Source organism: Mytilus galloprovincialis, chromosome 13 (assembly GCF_965363235.1).
Source record: "Mytilus galloprovincialis chromosome 13, xbMytGall1.hap1.1, whole genome shotgun sequence".
Taxonomy (NCBI): Eukaryota; Metazoa; Mollusca; class Bivalvia; order Mytilida; family Mytilidae; genus Mytilus; species Mytilus galloprovincialis.
Window position 1 is genome coordinate 44971380 of NC_134850.1, and position 18787 is coordinate 44990166.

At 32.7% G+C, this 18787-nt stretch overlaps 2 protein-coding genes across 2 annotated transcripts; one reads left to right on the forward strand and one right to left on the reverse strand.

Moving 5' to 3' along the window:
* The first annotated feature begins 2500 nt into the window (after positions 1-2500).
* LOC143056012 (uncharacterized) lies at positions 2501-9059 on the forward strand. Its single transcript, XM_076229084.1, has one exon. The coding sequence runs from the start codon at positions 2790-2792 to the stop codon at positions 5961-5963; it is 3174 nt and encodes a 1057-aa protein (XP_076085199.1). The 5' UTR covers positions 2501-2789; the 3' UTR covers positions 5964-9059.
* Positions 9060-12461: 3402 nt separating this feature from the next.
* LOC143056103 (pantetheinase-like) lies at positions 12462-14607 on the reverse strand. Its single transcript, XM_076229190.1, has 2 exons — positions 14291-14607; positions 12462-13840 (listed from the first exon to the last, which is right to left on the reverse strand). The coding sequence occupies exons 1-2, from the start codon at positions 14540-14542 to the stop codon at positions 12476-12478; spliced, it is 1617 nt and encodes a 538-aa protein (XP_076085305.1). The 5' UTR covers positions 14543-14607; the 3' UTR covers positions 12462-12475.
* Between the last annotated feature and the right edge of the window lie 4180 nt (positions 14608-18787).

An 18787-nucleotide genomic window follows, 5' to 3' on the forward strand; every position in this document is an offset into this window, starting at 1 on the left:
GTGTACTTTTGTGTTTGTCGGTCGTTTTTCTTGTTTGTCATGGCGTTGTCAATTTATTTTAGACATGAGTTTGAATGTCTCTCTGGAAACTTTCACCTCTCTTTTACATGACAAATGTTCTACAGATAATGTCACATGGAAGTACAACGTATACTGATAGGCTAGACTGGTTTTCTCCCCGTGCATCACGCGGATATCAAGGACACACTTGTGAGAAATTCAATGCTTAGCAGATTCTGTAAACGTGTCAATAGAAATGTTATATCGGCTGTTTAAGAACAATTCTTCTAACAGTCCCTGGTGGGTTTCAAGAGAGACTAGAACTGTTGTAAAATAAATTTCAATTTTCTCTGTCAATCTGCCTTTCCGGGATGGCCAAAATTATTTATCATTGCCCAACCAAATCATAAAATTTGTAATTATATACTGTATGGTTCTTAAATATATAAATCGATCTTTTGTCAATGGAAATTTAACAACCAGCAGTTAATCGAGCAATAGTACAGTTGAGATAAACAACAGCTGGAAATAAAACAAAACAATACTTAAACATATTTCGCTAAATAACTGAGTGTAAAGGAATAGAAATGGCACCTGCGTTCTAAGTGTCTTTCCGCAAATTAAAATCATGAAAATTAACATGACACAAACAATATGAAAGTTATTGTTACCGCTGAACAATGACGGAGTGTGATATTTGAAGTTGAAGTGATTTTTTCGTCAAAAAGATTTCGGACACCATCAAGAGTTGGTTGACCCTGATGCAAAACTGTTCCACATATAACTATGGATATGTTCCAACTGTTGTCACCACTATCCATTCCTCTATTCCTAGAACGACCGATTTAGACTTATCACCAGTTTTATACTAACATAAGCAACATGACGGTTGCCTCCTTTGATGCAGGATTTGCTTACCCTTTCGGAACACATGATATCACCCCAGGTTTTAGTTGAGTATTTCTGTCATTTTCGTTTCTTGACATGACAATTTCAGCGTATTTTTGAATGATGAGTTTGACTAATCCTTCCGTATCTTCCGCCTCTTTTTGTTCATATAATATTTTATATAAATGTGCATTGTGCAGGCGTCATATGTATGCAGCATCCTATTCACACGCTTGTCCTGTTGAACACACGTAGAAACAATGGAATGTTATTTCGTACAATTATGTCGATCTATCAACTTGTTATAAAAATTAAATGTAAATGTTCAAAAAATATTAACAGATTGATATCGTCATCAATTCTGATACACTATGATCAAAAATATAAACAGGATTGTAAAAATGATAAATGGAATTTCCCGTTTTAATACGCTTTGGAAAAATAGTGTATTGAATATCGAAAAAGTTCATGAAGTTACACAAGTAAGTGTTCTATATTTTGTTTCTGTATCTGTTAGAAATCGTCATGCTTTATTAATTCTGAAAAAGCGAACGTTAATTTTTTTATTATTGGAAAGTAATACATTACTCATTTTGAGCACACAGGTAAATGAAGTACACAACAACGTTATAAATGTCAGGTTAATTAATGAGGAGAATTGATTGACAAAACAACCTCAGTATCTCGTCAATGTTTATCATTATTCTGAATATAAAGTTGCTTTTCTTTAGCGTTTTGGGAAAGTTGTTGATGTCAAATCCCTGGGTTACTCCCTTAAGCAACATCATATGTCACGGGTTCAACCAGTGGATTATGATTTAAGTTCACACTCAGAGCACATTAGATCACTCCCGTTCTTTCATTGCGTTTGGGTTGCTTAATCTCTGGTTTTATCTGTGGTATTTTGTGGGCTAGTATGGGGTTTTTTCGTCGTCTTTCCTTTGGCTATGTAATTTTCAGTTTCTCTTTGGCTTCTGTGTTTTGATTTCTAATTTGATAATTGTGTCTCATTTTAACTATGATTCCATTATAATATTTATAGTGTAATGAGGGCTGCTAATATGCGGGCTTGGTCAGGCAAACTAACTTACTTCTCTCTCATAATGCGACCCACAGTTAATACATTCATCTTTTTGTGACTGTACATCATTATAGTAAAGTGCAACTATACGCTGCAGTAACTATGTGTGAAACATTTAATGTCAACAATTCTTGAAAGCTACAGATAATAAAACCGCATACTTTGAAAATTATACAAAAATATGATGACTGACCGATTATTATACGTCAATGACAACTCAAAAATTGAAGAAAAACCACAAGAATTCGAAGACTTTTTAGCTTTTAATAAGAGGTCTTAGATATGACAATACTTGACGATATAACTGAAACGAAATTATGTCCATTGTTTACGTAATACTTAAGGTTAATCCCACAGTTAATGTGTAGTTAATCGCTATTGATGACACTTCAGAACTAAACAGAAATGTATTAAAATGATAAGGAACTGACAGGCCAGTTTACATTTGAGATTTAGCATATGGTGACATCTATACAACCTACGAAATGATAAGACAATAGATCGTTCAATTTGTGTACTGAAATCAGTTTAGTTAGATGTTCATTTTAAGTTGGTGATTTAAATAATTTGATTTACTTTGTTCCATGACATAGTACTATGCGTTAAAATTGCATATATATGGAGGAAGTCGGATTTTACTCTTCATACGAACTTCAAATTATGTATAAAATGATTATAATTCCAGAGTTGTCCGTTCAAACAGAGGAGTATTATTTAGAAATAAGCTGTTACTAAACAGGGCCGGAATGGAACTCCACAATTGTCAACCGCATCATCATCATCACTCTCATCATTATCACTCTCATCATCATCGAGAAATATGACCATCTACGTGTGGTTTATAGTGTTCATCAATATGACATCAATGTGGTTGGTACTGTTTATTGCGAACTGTATTCCTATTTCAGTGAACCTTGACGATGATTTAAGAGGAATTGACGATTTTACCGAACAAAAAGGACTGAAGAAAATAAAATATGTGGATCTACTTTCACAAAGAATATGGCAAATGGCATCAGTGAATAATAAAAGTAGACAATTTCCCATCGTTTTTATGGATAAAGGTCCACGTTTCAGTTCAGGGCCCATCGTTTTTATGGATAAAGGTCCACATTTCAGTTCAGGTTCAGCATTGAACACAAGTGAGCCAGAACAAAATTATAAAGTGAACATGATAAAGAGAATTTTAAAATATAAACAATCAGCTGGAAAAAGTAAAAAATCGGTTCGTTCTAAAAAAGAACATGATATTCTAATGGATGATATAACGTATGGAATATTTGGAAGCTGTTACAATATTTCTTTATTTTCAGATGAACCATTTGTTATGATTGATAAATGCCCACTTTGGGCACCAAACTATAATGATGTTAATCTTTGCCATTCTTCTAGATCTATTAACGAGTTTGACAAGTGCGCCATCGACTTAGAGTTAGTTCCGGTAACCGATAACCGTGGATACATATATAAAAATATCTACTGCGCTCGTTGCCATGGTATTCGAAACATTACCACTTGGGAAGTTGAGCTTGTTTATAATACGTATTCACCGTTACGGTTTTTCGATTTCAAACAATCAATGATTCTTCTCGGGAAATTCAAGGATGTTGGACAATGTGTACCCTTCGTTTACCCACTTAAGCCTAAAGGGAAGTTGCTATGTACACGGTATGCAGCAATGAATTTGCTAGAAATGCACGAACAGCGCAGCCGTTATCATCGGTTTATAGATCGTGGTGATGAAACATCTTCTGGTGAATATCCTCTATCGTTTCAAATCTTGATGAATTTTGGCATAAATGGAAAAGGTCACGTGTTTTTTAGTACGAGCGGAATCGAACCAGTGATGGAACATCATTGCGGAGAAAACGAAATATACGATCCGAACATTCAAGAATGTCGTAGAGTTGTGTGTAAAGGCGGATATGTTTTAATTGATAAAAAATGTATTTCAAAAACTCAAAAGTATTATGCATTCACACAACAACATATCGAGGATGCAACCCAAAGTGACTATCCGATTCAGTTGATATACCGATTTAATGTGAGCAGCCGAGATGTACAGGTATTAAAGGATCCAATTGCTTGTGACGATATAGCAAAAGCATTTGCAGACATGTTAAACATTAGTATAGACCGAGTATTGAATTTTGAAATCAGTTTATTAAACGGCACATCTCCTGATACAAAGGTGGAAATTCGTCGAATTGGTGTATCTAGAGACGCAAGTAATGCTTTCAATAATAGAAGCAACTCAAATGCTGACTGTAACACACATTTATCTGAGTATCATCTACCAGTGAATCTGGAATCTGTTACGGCAGAAATTTCGTTTTCTCTCTTCCCTTCCGATGATAAGGGAAGCAATCGTTCATCAAACGACACACTTAAAAACAAAATACTAAACCTGAAAGGTGAATTTAACTTTAAAATAAATGGAACTGAATTTAAAATCGATAACCCGAGTGCAAAAACGACCGTACAACTTGATTTATGGTGCACAAAAGGACAAAAAGATCAAAAATTCGAAGACGAATTCGAAATTAGTATTCGCTTGGATAAAAAATTGGGTAGAAATGTTTCCGGCATATATGTGAATAGCACTGGTAACTTCTATCCACCAAACATGTATGATTTGTGGTTGTGGGTGACAGGAAAGATTGGAAATATTTCGGATGTTTCTCATTACATGTATGTATTCATATGCGACATGCCAAAAATAGCAAATAAGGATTGCGCGCGGTTTCAAATAGCAAGTTCAAATTACACTCGTTTAAGAAATTCATCTGTCCTTCTTGATAACAATTTAGTTTTTGACATGCATGAATACGAATATGTAAATAACAGGGGAAATTCCACAGATATACAAGTTTGTGTTCCAAAATCGTATTTTATTGAACCACCGTTGAGCGAAATCAGTTTTGGTTGCGGTGATAGTTATAAGGATGTTCTAAAAGCAGAGGGTTATCTAAGTTTTGTGCTTGGAATTATTTCAATTGTTGTTCTTACGGCAGTGATTGTCACTTACAGCTTATTTGCTAAGCTGCGAAACTTACCTGGCTTGAATATGATGTGTCTGACATTATCGTTATGCTTCGGTGAATTGATTTTCATAATGTCGGGTTCAATTGACGAGAGTAGCGACATCATTTGTCCGATAGTTGGAGTGTTCCTTCATTTTATCTTTCTTGCTTCCTTTTTCTGGATGAATGTTATGTCGTACGATGTGTTTAAAACATTTGCGAACAAATGTATTCTTACAAGGGTTCGCCGAACCAAGAAACATTTCCCAATGTATTCTCTATATGCATGGGGATCACCAGCACTGATTGTTGGAATATGCAGTATCATTGATTTTACAAAATGGATTCCAAACTTTAGAATTGGCTATGGTGGATCATCTGGTGACTCTTACGAATACTATATATATGAAACCTTTTCCAACCAAACAGACAATCCGACAATAACTAAACTTTATCAACAGAAGTTTGGATGTTGGATTCAGGAGCCTGTCGCTGCACTTGTTGCTTTTGGATTGCCTATGATTATGATCCTACTTGCAAATGCAATAATGTTCATTCGAACCATAATTTGTATAAGATCCGTCACTAAAATGGTTTCACTTAGAACCAGACGTTCTTCAGTCAGCAACGCCATCGGACAACATGACGTTATATTGTATGTGCGCATGTCTACAGTAATGGGGTTTACCTGGATTTTTGGACTTGCATCTTCAATAGTAAGTTCGTTTTCAGAGAAACCAACAAACGCAGTTTGCATTGCGCTTCATGTAGTGGGAGTATTTTTTATAATTTTTAACTGTTCGCAAGGTCTTTTTATATTTTTTGTGTTTGTATTAAACAGGAGAGTCGGTGCATTATACAAAGACCTTTTTGGACAATGTAGAGGACAATTAAGTAGGCAGTCATCGGCTTCTTCATCTTTGCATAGTGTTGGGACGATTCAAACAGTAGATGAAAATACAAACTTTTGATAGAAGAGCACGTATCAAATTGAAATACTTTATCCACATGCTTGTAGTCGACCCAAACCGAATATGGTATTGTTTTTTTTTTTAGCAATGACACAAATACACAAAATAACTAGATGGAAAAACTGTAAACGTATAAGACTTGCTGTAGAGGGAAAACACTATAGGTTTATTGGTGTTTATTGTTACATTTATCTAATTGCGTAAAACAATTGACTTCGACTTAGAAATTACTTAATGAAAGAATACTATTAAATTAATTGGTGTGCAAAAACGTGTCGCAATTGAATGGGGAAAATATGTATGGAAACATTTTGTCTACCAAAGTTTTTTATTTTAAGTTTTAAATGCTATGATTATTGTTAATATGTAGATAATTTTACATTATAAAGCATTGAGTGTGTAGGTTAAGATTGAATCTTTGGTTAGCTTGCTTGTTAGCTGTACCGTGAAGTCATTATTAGCCTAGGTATACTACCCCTCCTTTGGAGGAGTATTTTAGTCCTACAGACAAATACTAGTAGATGGAATATCTATCAGACTAGTCTACTCTTAAAAGAGGATAGTTTACCCAACTTATAATGACATCACGGTTCAGCTAGCAAGCAAGCTCGACAAAGATATTACTTTTACCAACACACACGATGCATACTGCTGTAAATATTTATCATTTGAATGTTTAATTAGTTTGGCTCTTTAATTGTTTATTTCTACTGCGATAGCCGGAGATCAAAAAGTAATTGAATGAAGGGATATACAAGAAAATAAGGTATTGACGAGTAATCATCTGGAGCAAATAAGGTTTTCTATTGCTAAGAAAGAATATAAGCACTATCCAACGAAAAACAAATACCAAAAAGATCATTTAAAGGGCACTATATAGTGTTCATTAGAAAGATAGGTCTATAAAATTGGATAAAATTGGCAACTTGATTTTAAGGACAAACTGTTATCGTAAAAAAAATTAATGACAATTGTGAATAACGATAATCATTATAATATACTGAAGTATCAATATTCAATTAAATAATATTGTTCACATTTTTTAAATTACAGAGTTAGCAGAAAATTTGAAACATTTGAACTATGCTAATATTTTTCACCGAAATATATTGCAGAATATGTTGCTTCGAGTTCGTTGAGGCAACATCAAATGTGTAGGTATTAGTTAAACAAATCTATATTTGAGCACCGAAATTTTACCCCCAAAAAAAGAAAAGAAAATAAAACAATAATGTCTGAAATGTTTTACAAGAGATTTATGATTTTGTTGAATTAATTTTTCTATATTGCCATAATTTAATTTTGGATGTAACGCATCCTCTGATTAGCTTACATTGTTTTGTCTATCAGCTCATAGACATTATTTTGTCATGTGACCGTACGTCATCATCATTTTTTCATGATTTACTCCGTCTTTAAGGTGGTATGGGTTTCTTCCTCCATCTTGGATTGTAAAAAACAGAGAATCAAAGGTCCAGATTTTCCATCAAGTTAGCAAAATTTGATGCAGGAATGCAGATGTTTAATGTACATTTTCATTTAAAAGTACCAATTTATAAGAATATAACTTCTAAATATTGATATTTTTGCAAATATTAATTATTTTTGGTTGTTTTTATCTTTTTTTAAAATTGGCATTTTAAGGGGAGGTAACTCTAAAAAAGGGCATTTTCTGAAGGATTCTGTATGGAATTTTCCTATTTTGTATTTTAGCCGGAAAAAACGTACGGTGACCCTATCTTTTCTTTTGATATTCTCAAAGCAGTGTCTGAAAGCATCTTTTCCTGAAGTATTTAACAATTCTATCATTTTGTTTAGTTTCTAATCACAAAATGGTGTTTTTTCCTGTATAATCCATACAAAATGTGTCATTTTGTCCCGTCCTGTAGCTTGAGAAAATGCGCGGTGACCTATCATTTTTATTATATTTTTCAACATGTATCAATAGATACAACGTTTTGGCAAAGTATGAAAAATTTTATCATTTTTATTTTAGACTCCCATACCACCTTAAATGGAATTAAGAATCAAATTATAAGGAATGAATATAATATGTTGTCTGTTTATTTCAAATAATTATAAAAAAAAATGTGGTGCACACTTTTAAATAACACGCTACGCGGGTTAGTCAGTGTACACCATTTTTTTTAATGTTATTTCTTCACAGACAGAAAAAAAATATTACATTCATGATTCCTTTATTATTGTTGGCTCTCACTGTAAAGTGTGTATTGATGTACAAACGTAGATTTTTTTAAAAGAGTATGTAAGATATTTGGTTTTCCATTATTTGTGATTTTTTAATGTGACATTTGTGTATTATTAGATAAATTGTCTCGCGTAAAATCCCCCTTTTACGATGTCTATAAGCTAAAAAACAAAAATTACATTGAATTTTTAACTTAAAGTAAATATGAATAAACCTGAATATCTGGGTGATTATTCCCAATTACATTAACTGTAAAACGGTACACACGAAACAGAAATAGCCTGGATCTGGAACTATTATACTAGTCCTAGCCTGGATAGACCACGCTATCAATGCACCACGTCAAAATATACCATTAAATTATCTTTTAATAAATTACATTTTACCATCTGTCAGTTTTTTTTCGTCACTTATTCCCTTTTAATAATAGGATTAAAAAAGATTTTATTTTCTTACAAAATCAGATATTGTTCAGCTCTCAAGTTCTTGTGGCTCAATATAAAATATGTCAGTAGTACAAACTTTCAATCTTAGATCGTGGTAAAAAAATTGGCAAATAAGATATTCCTATGTTGATCTGTAATGAAAATTTTAATAATAAAGTCCTAAAGGTATTTTTAAAAGCTATATATTTTAGATTTGTATTTGAGTGCTAAAACAAATACATGTATGTGAAGTTATGAACTTTAATCGATTTTTATATTTTTAAATGGTTCATTAGTCATTATTTTTCAGAATAATATTGTGTTGTAATTCAGACTTATTTGAATTATTATATTGAAATAGTGCTTTTTTAATCAGTATTGTATACTAGTATCACTTTTTAAGCTTCTTTCTTGTTATTTACCTTTGTTACCTACATATAAAATAAAAGTTCTTATAATTGGGTTTTTATTTAATATTCATTTATTTAGCCATCATATGTTATATCAAAACAAGGTCTGAGCAGATTGAAATTATTGAAACGGCACATTATTGTTTATGAGATTTTAACCCAACCAGATTTGTTGTCATTTTAACCGCCATATTTGTCCTTTAGTTAGACAACAGTTGAAATCCATTTTAATCGCGTGCAAAAAATATGAGAATTACAATGTCTGCATCAATGCAAAACTGTACCATTATATACTTATTTGAGGTTCCAACATTTCATATAGTTGTTTATGTACTTTTTAATTAGAAATAATACATGTGTAATCGATGAAATTATAATAATTTTTATTTTGGCTAGTATTATCATGTATTCTTTCACCTGATTGGTGATTAATGCATTACTTACATGCTCATTTTCATCTGTATAGTTTTACTTATAGTTGAATTTTGTGATGTTTTAGGTCTACATAGAATTCAAGTATATGTACCTACACATTTGCTATTGCGTGATGCCCAACTGCTTTGTGTAACTTATCAACAAAGTCAAAGGAAGAACCAGAGGCCCCCACCCCTTTTTTCATTCCGTTTATGATGGGGTTTGTGTTGCTCATGACAGTCTATATTTTTCTTTGTTGCGGTTTTATAACTTTTTTTCGTCTTTTGAAGTGTTTCGTTCTTTATCATAACTTTGCAATATGTTTTCGACTAATGAGTTTGTATACATGTATCCCTTCATTACTTCTCGCCTCCCTTTAACTATTATAGTCAAAAGCATTGCAGGCACGATGAAATCAAGGACCAAATAAAAACAACAATAGACAAAAGCGAGACAACAACATGGAAAAAGAAACTACAGCTAAAATACTACACAGAAATATATTAGTTAGCAACATGAACCCCACAACAAAATTAGACTGAACTAAGGTTCCCGTGTTCCTGCCTTAGACGTGACACCTGTTGCGTTCCTTTAAGTACAATCCAGTAAGCAGTAATTTATGATAAGGTTTATACTACAGTAAATGGGTCTTACCTTTCTGCTGCGCTATCAATGTCATGAGAAAAGCACCTATCCATTTAATTTAGAATTTGTATTTGTATTTTCATGAACGAAGTCTTAATTTCAGATAATGGGAAAAAGGCACCTCAAAAACAAGATTGTATTTCACATGAAATTCAAAACAAATGTTGAGATAAATGGCAATATGACATGTGAATCTCACGAGAGATTCATTTGAAAATCAAGAAAGCACAATTTGCCTACGAAATCAGCTGTTACAGTAATCGATTACATTTCCCAATTCGTTGTACCCAAAATCTCCTTTTGTAACTATTTATATTAAATGGACATTCCTTTTTTTATATAAATTAGGCCGGTAGTTTTCTCGATTGAATTGTTTTGCATTTCGGGGCCTTTTATGGCTGACTATGCGGTGTGGGATTTGCTCATTGTTGAAGGCCGTACGGTGACCTATAATAGTTGTTAATTTCTGTGTCATTTTGGTCTCTTGTGGAGAGTTTTCTCATTGGGAATCATACCACATTTTCTTTTTTACATATCCAATAAACTGAAAAAGGAAAAGTTAAACAACAAAAAATCAATAAAAGCAGTAACTAATTCAATCTGAAAAGAAATATGAAATAAGCATTTAGTAATACTTATTTGTAATACATAAATTCAGTTATACTCGTAATTGATATTTGTCAAAACATGTAAATTTAGTTATATTCTATTTCTTTTCAAAATAATATGGGAAAAGAACCAACTTATAAACTCGGTCAAACACTGCCTGGACATGTATTTATCATTTGTTTATAATACAACACATTGTTATGAAATCTTTCTTATCAGTAGCAAGATCATTGTACAAATCAAAATAATGAGCCTTTGAATTCGGTTGACGATTTCTTATCTTTCTAGCTGGCGAAATAGAACAACATAGGGTCTACAGGATAAGAACGATTATCGAATCTTTAAGTAAGAGTCGAGAATAAACTAACATATCGGGGCATTTTATAGCTGACTATGCGGTATGGGCTTTGCTTGTTGTTGAAGGCCGTATGGTGACCTATAGTTGTAAATTTCTGTGTCATTTGGTCTCTTGTGGAGTGTTGTCTCATTGGCAATCATACCACATCTTCTTTTTTATATTAACAACAAAACTCATATTATTTAATTTTAGAACACCCCCATTGGACTTGGAATCCTAGAGATTGGATTGATAATTGTTTGATCAATTCTATTGGCGAATATATAATGTACATTCAGGACTAGAAGACAATAATATATATGTTCTACGTATGTGTTTTAGTTCAAAATCGAAGAAATATAGGGATGACAAAATTTACAAATTGTGACTTGGATGGTGTCTCAATGGCACTCATACATGTACCACATTTATGATATTGCATTCGTATTTCTTCATGCAACTTAGTCAATAAAACCTTCGCCGATTAATTTAAAGGATAACACTAGTTTATTTAAATGAGGACGAACGTTTGGTACAAGGGGTAGGAGGACAGGAGGGTTAAATTTTATTCATTTTCATTTGTTGATACGCATGCTTTATTTTACGCGAACCTTTATTTTCACTTTTGTACACAACAGTTTCCTCCATTCTCATTCTGTCTTATTTTCAGCTCTTACCAATGGTCGTCCTCTAAGCTAATTATATGACAAGAAATTGAATACATTTTTTTAATCAACTGGGTGGTTTAGAAAAGAGTCTGAAGAATGAGACACCCAACAATTAAACAAATAAACATAAAAAAAAATGAGAGAGAGAGAGAGATAGCATGTTATTTCAGTGATGTGGATGGAACCCGAACGAAACCTTGACAGCTAGCAAACCATTGTAACGCTCTGCTATGATATCCCACTTTATCATAATATTCGTTGCTTTGAACATGTTGAATGATTTATTGCAACATGTATCTATAAATAAAATTTATTAAATTGTGACATACGCTAACCTTGCGATTGGTATCATTTTAACACATTTTGCGCAGTACTGACAAACATTACAACAAAATTAAACCCTACATCTTAGACAATTCTTTTTCAATTTTTCTATCGCTATGATTCTGTCTCTTTATATATAACAACAAATTTTAACTGGTCCACTAACAGGACATAAATACTGAGCCATTATGAATAAACGAGGCTATTATTAAAAATATTAGTTTTGCTCATTGTTGAAGACCGTACGCCCAATGACCTATAATTGTTGTTAACTACTATGTTATGTTGGTCATTGGTGGAGGGTTATCTCATTGTCAATAATACCACATCTTACTTGTTTTCAAATTTAAACCAAGCTACATAGATTTTAAGGTGTGTTTGTTGGTGGTTTTTCTTTTGAGCTGTGGTTTATTGTTTGCATTTGACAAAATTCTACTGGACCTCAAACTAAATTAAAAAAAATTGTAATTTTTATTTGCCGAACACTGTACTAGATGATATAAAAATATAAACAAATATGGTTACAAAGATAGAAAGTTTGCAATTAAATGCAATATTTGTTCCATCATCTCTCACAGGCTCTATATCTTCATCTAGACGATAATCTCTAGCAAACATCCCAACATTAATAACAGGAAGTTCAAAGCCTCGGTCTGATTGCAATGTTCCATTGTCGTAACTCCACGAGTTTCCAAATGAAAGTTTCAATGTACCATGATCTGTAAGTAGGATTTCCGGGAAAATATATGGAGTTCCGAATGTTCCTGTCATTTTCAAATTTGTAAAACTTGAACTGGCTGTTTTTACTGGTTCGCCACAACTGTTCTTAGATGAAGATTTGCATTTCAGCAATGTACAAACTTGGATATAATACACACCTTCATATGTATGCAAACCATCAAAGGCGCCAAATGCGTAATTTTCAGACCCACCATTAGATCGCTCGTACTTAAGATGGCAACAAAGTTTTCCGTTACAAACGCTTATATTCCCCATCGCCTTTGTCAATGGCACAAAGGTAAACAAATCATGAAAAACGTAAGAATTAAACTGACTTGATTGGTTATGTGATTCAAGTTCATATGTTGGTGTTGTATATATGTCTTGCGTGATAAAATTGCTATTTTGTAAAACTGATAAATTGGCTATTAAAAGTTTTCCGCCATGTGTTTCGCTGTAGTGAAATGCCCCATATCCTTCCGGGGAGTATATTCCACTCCCGTGAAATCTGAATGAAGGACGATTTATATTTGCCGCCAAAAAGTTGACCTTTGATCCAGCTGCAAATGCAGAATGGAATTGAATGGCAGCTAATAAAGGGAGAGCATCCATCCAAGCTGTTGGAAATACGACGTTACCAACACCTTGTATTTTCAAAGAATCTAAAGCAGGAGTCTTGAACAAAATATCGAAGCATGTAAACATAGCGAATTTTCCAAAAGGTGTGTCGAAGGTGACAATGTCCGAAACAGGTGGTGTATCGAACTGTTTTTCATAAAACAAATTGATTTTGTGATACTTGGCAATAAGCTCACCTTTTGGATTATAAACGACGTCTGTGTTAAATTGATAGTGCCCATCCAGGGGACATTTTGTATCGTTTGTAGAATTACAGGATTGGCGGTCACCCATGTTTACAACAAGATATAAAGAATTCTCCTTTGCAACACAGCTAAGTTTTCTTTGAATTTCCGTATTTTCATATTTGTCTGGAAAGTTACAAGCATTCCATTTTTCATTTGGATCGGGAATATATTCCAAATATGATTCTAATCCAGCTCTGGAAAATCCCATACCGAACAATCCGTCTTCTGGAAATACTAAAATATTGACATTCTGGAAAATAAAAGGCTTTGATTTTTATAAAATTTAAAATAGATAATTGATGGTGCTTCATGTCTGGTACAACTATCACAAGCATATATTCAGAACGATTACATTAATTTTATGGATAGTTCTGCTCGAGGCAATTGTCTCATATTGAGGACAATGATATTTACTGTATTATTTATAAATATAGCCTGCTATTTACTAGATAAACACAGGCAAAATGTTCTTTTCAGAGGACCTACGAATTTCGACAGAATTTTGGAAAAGTAAAAAGGAAAAGAATATTAGACTTGTTAGGAGGAAATTTTGTCTTCTTTGAGTCTAAACTTTTATTCTTGTAAGGATAGATCAAAAAATATATTATACAAATAAAAAAAAAAGAAAATGATCAATTAACTTTTGAAATTAAGAGCAAAGAATAAAGAGAAGAGGGAATATAAAGTAAAAACCAAATACCTGTTTTCCAGCAATCTCTGCCTGTACTTTGTAAATTTCAAAATTTTTCATCATATTTTCCAATGCTGTAGACCTGTCAACCCAAGCTTTTCTCTCGACTGGTATGATAACAGCATGTTCATAAACGGCGGCACGGAATGTTGAACTGTCTGAATCAACCACAATATAAAGTATTGAACAGATCACAACGTTATAAATGATACAGCTTAACATAGTGGAATAGAATTTTGGAACTACGCATAAAGTTTGCATATCATGTGGACTTTGAGCCTTGATGTCCACTTCGTCCCATATTCTGACACATTAATCCAGAGTTGGACTTTGCTATATCTGTTGATTTTGTACACATAAAACACGTATACATGATTTTTAATGAAAACAGTTGCGGCAGAATTTCTGACAAGGTCGCGTGTGCATAGGAACACATATATGAAACAGTCTGTCAAGTTATATAATTATATAATAATATTATTATGTTGTTGTTTTTTCTGCAAGAAGTTGCTGTAAATATATCTAAATGAAATTTTGAACTTCAATGTTTTATTGCAAAATTGAATTTGAATTTAATGTAGCACAAGTGCAATCTTAATATATATTTTTTGAATAATTAAAAGAATTTCTCTATCTCAATGTTGACCGGTTGCATTGGTAAAAAGTAATACAAAGTAGGTCATGCAGGTTAAGAGATAACGTAATATTATTTGTTTTAACATACAGTACAGATTTGTGTGTTTTTTTGTGCGTCTGCTACATTGTATGAATGAGGGTGTGAATTGGGGGTTTAGCGGGGTCCTTCAGCATTGTATTGATTTTTTTTTAATTATTTTAGGACTCCATTATTATCTGTCCTTTATTTGAATTGCAGTTGCCTACTCTTCTATATAGTCCTATATATTTTTTATTTCGATTCATTTTTCTATATCTTTTTGTCCCTTAATACGCTTGTTAAAAAAATTAAAAATATATTTATGTTTTACCCAAATAAAGATTTAGATATTATTAGTATTGCAAGAACTTGATGAAATTTCGATGGTTTCAAATTATTTATTTTTTAATTTTCCGTATTTTCTCTCTTTCTTTTTCTTACTTTTAAATAATGAATCAGAAAATAAACAAACTAAAACACCAGAACATGTAGAAATGGTTCCAGATAGATAAAAGATGTAACATTGTGTTAGCAAAATAATATTTTCAAAGACATGCTTTCATTATAAAAATAATAAAAGTTTGTCTACAGATTGATCAGCGTATACCAATGTACGGTTGTCATCATGAAAAACTATAATTATACATTTTTGTAGGTGGCACGGTAGTATTTTCTAGCCCATAGGATAATGATAGCCTTTTTAGAATTTTCTAACACTACCCAAAATTCTACATGCACAAGACTTTCATTATAAGATTCAGAAATGATTTTGACCGTTTAATTTTCTTGCTATCTTGAAAAACCTAAGGTCACCAGTGCTTTTATGTCTTTTATCATGCTGTGAATACAAAATGTAAAAAAAAATATTCTCAAAACATTTATTGAGTTATACAATAGAAGATACATGGTTGAATGACTGTTACACGTCCAGTTGAAAATTAAATGCTTATTCAGCACGGCAACATTATGAGTGCGATTTGAATATGAACCCTGCTCTGTACTAGACCGACACATTAAACTGAATGTTTAATCTGCTAGTTCACAAGGTAAAAGTCCACAGGAAGATTTTTCATCTTACCCACACACATTATACAGAACCAAACAGTCTTATTTTGATTCGTAATGTCGCATGCTTAGCGGAGAAGCAGCAAATATCAATTGTTAGGTCTTTGAATTTACCAGGTTGGATTTCTAATATGTCCTCCAGTTCTGCAATCGAGGTGAACACCACTAAGGCAGTTAACAATTGAAAACATGTAAATAGCGCGGAGTTCAACATAATTGTATGCGCTCAGCCCTCTCCTAACATGGAACAGTGGTATAACAGGTCAACATAAGAACAAACTGAAAAGTCGGTAAGGAACTGCTTGACTCATCAGATTGGCACGGGGCATAAAACATCAAGCATTTAGACAAGACACAACGCACCGATCTAACATTACCTGTAGTTACTGAAAGCTAGTCCAAAGCCATAAAACAACTAATAAATTAATCAGGTTCTTCAAAACTAAAGTATAAATAACGCAATGCACATTCAGCAGATTTAGGATCGGAATTTGTCTAACTCATAGCAAATTAAAGTTATGTTTAATTTCATTATCAAAACGATATTCAAAAACATGAGTCTACATCGCCCTGATTTTACGAAAGTTTGGAATGAATCAAACGAAGACTTCCTTCCTTCAAAACAAATTTCTCGAAACGGGAAAAAAAGGTTCGATATATGACAAAAAGAAAACTTCTGACCTATAATACCAATAATTATAGGATTGTATTGGATTATATATCTCATTTACTTAACTTTAACAATTGTACTTTTACGGTTAACACATGACTGCTGAAATTTTAAACTGCTTATCCTAATGTTATATGTATCTGGCCTTCCCAAGCAAAGATACCACCGAGTATCATCGGTACAGCGGGTATAGCTTTATAGGTATATTTCGAAGCGTGAAAGCTATATACCGTACATTCATTTAACTATGCACTGTATAGAAGGATTTATGTGGTCAGTTTTACACCGTATATACACAACGCTTCTTTTCGGAATAAAATATCGAAAAATAACTAATGTATGAAAGATTTCAATGCCTGAAATACTTATTACGCACATACAGTGGCCTTCTATCAGAAAAAAAGAGTTGCAATGAATAAAGATCATATCGGATGGGACGAGCTCCAACTTCTTTGAAAAGTATTTACACATGTTTTAGTAAGCGTTCTTGTTTTGGGAAAAAAACGAGACGTCTCTTTTCATCAACCTACAACCAAATCATTTCTTAAAACAGCAATTATGATTAGATTGAGGTACACATTGATAATATGTAAACAAAACAAAATATTCTCATATCGTGTCAGAAGACAATGTGTTTAGTGGAGAAAAAAAAACAGCACGACCGCTTGGTTAGTTTAAACATATTTAATTGTTCAAAATGACAAAAGGATCAGACACAAGTTTTACAACTTAGCAACGTCTTCTCCAAAACAAATACAAAATATACACATTAATTAATGAACACATCAAATATTTCATACTAACAAATAATCTAAGAATAAAGACATGAAAACTTAACAAAAGGAAACTTTTTGAAGCGAATCAATGGATTTTAATCGAGAGCATCTTTTTACAGTATAAATACGACACAAACACACCGAATAGTTAGTGGAATTACCTATGCGCAAATTTTGTTCTTGTGGACATAACTTAAATAAGTGTGTGTGTTTTTCTCATAATAAAGCGTGGGATCTTAATATATTATTCAAGTTTACGAAAAGGATGTCAGCTGCACAATGGTAAGTATAGATTTGAAATTTATTCTTATATTCTTTCGTTAAAATCCATTGAATCGTTATTGATAACAAAACATAACAGTTAAGGTTCATGTGGACCCTATGGCTAAAATAGCCGTATTTTCACCTCAAAATTTACTCTGAGTACAGACAAATCTGCGCATCTGTAAAAAAAATTCAGGCATAGCATGCCCTAGATAAATAAATTTCAAATATGTTTTATGTCTTAGAAAAATAAAAACTTACCAGGATTTTGCCGTGCACTTTTTTTCATTCCTCCAGAAGGTGCCAAAATAAACATGATAAACTAAGTTGGGAAACAGGTTTGAGAACTTCCCCACAGGTAATAATTGAAGTGAGCTGTATTGCTTGACATGGACATGAGATGGACAATAGATACCTGACAATAATTGGTTATTTAAACTGTGTACCTGAGTGGACCATATCAAGGTAAACTCAACTGTTTGTTAATTTTATCATCTTCTGCAGGGACGAAAAAAAGTGTACGGCAAAATCCAGTTAAGTTATGAATTTTCTAAATCATACATTGCATTTGAATTCTATTTATCTAGGGCATGCTATGCCTTAAAACTTTTCCAGATGCACAAGTTTGCCTGTACTCAGAGTAAATTTTGAGGTGAAAATACGGCCATTTCAGCCATAGAGTCCACATGAACCTTAATATTCATCAAGATCATTCGATTATTGTCATTGCATGTATATAGAAATATGGTTGGTTGGTACCTACATATATATATAAATGTCCGCTATACCAATGATACACGGTGGATACCAACGCCATCTTACGTATTCACAGTTTGTCTCAGTTTTGCTGTTGAAAGTTTCTGGTTATCTATGATAGCCTTTCCAGACAATAAGTAAAAGGAAAAAAATATTAAAGCTTGTTAGGGCAATATCTCCAACAAGACATTGTCCTAACAGTTTTTACGTAAAAAGATAATAGGAAGAGCTCACCATTCTAAACATTTTTGCCATGGTTAACTTTATTATACCAGTTTTCAAAATAATACATACAACTTAACCCTATGCTAAATTTTAAG

What these genes read in the sequence shown, in the direction of transcription:
- LOC143056103 (XM_076229190.1), bottom strand. Translation starts at nt 14,542, where the DNA reads ATGCAAACTTTATGCGTAGTTCCAAAATTCTATTCCACTATGTTAAGC. An exon ending in CAGAGATTGCTGGAAAACAG is followed by an intron (nt 13,841 to 14,290) that starts GTATTTGGTTTT and finishes TTTATTTTCCAG; the next exon opens with AATGTCAATATTTTAGTATT.
- LOC143056012 (XM_076229084.1), top strand. Translation starts at nt 2,790, where the DNA reads ATGACCATCTACGTGTGGTTTATAGTGTTCATCAATATGACATCAATG.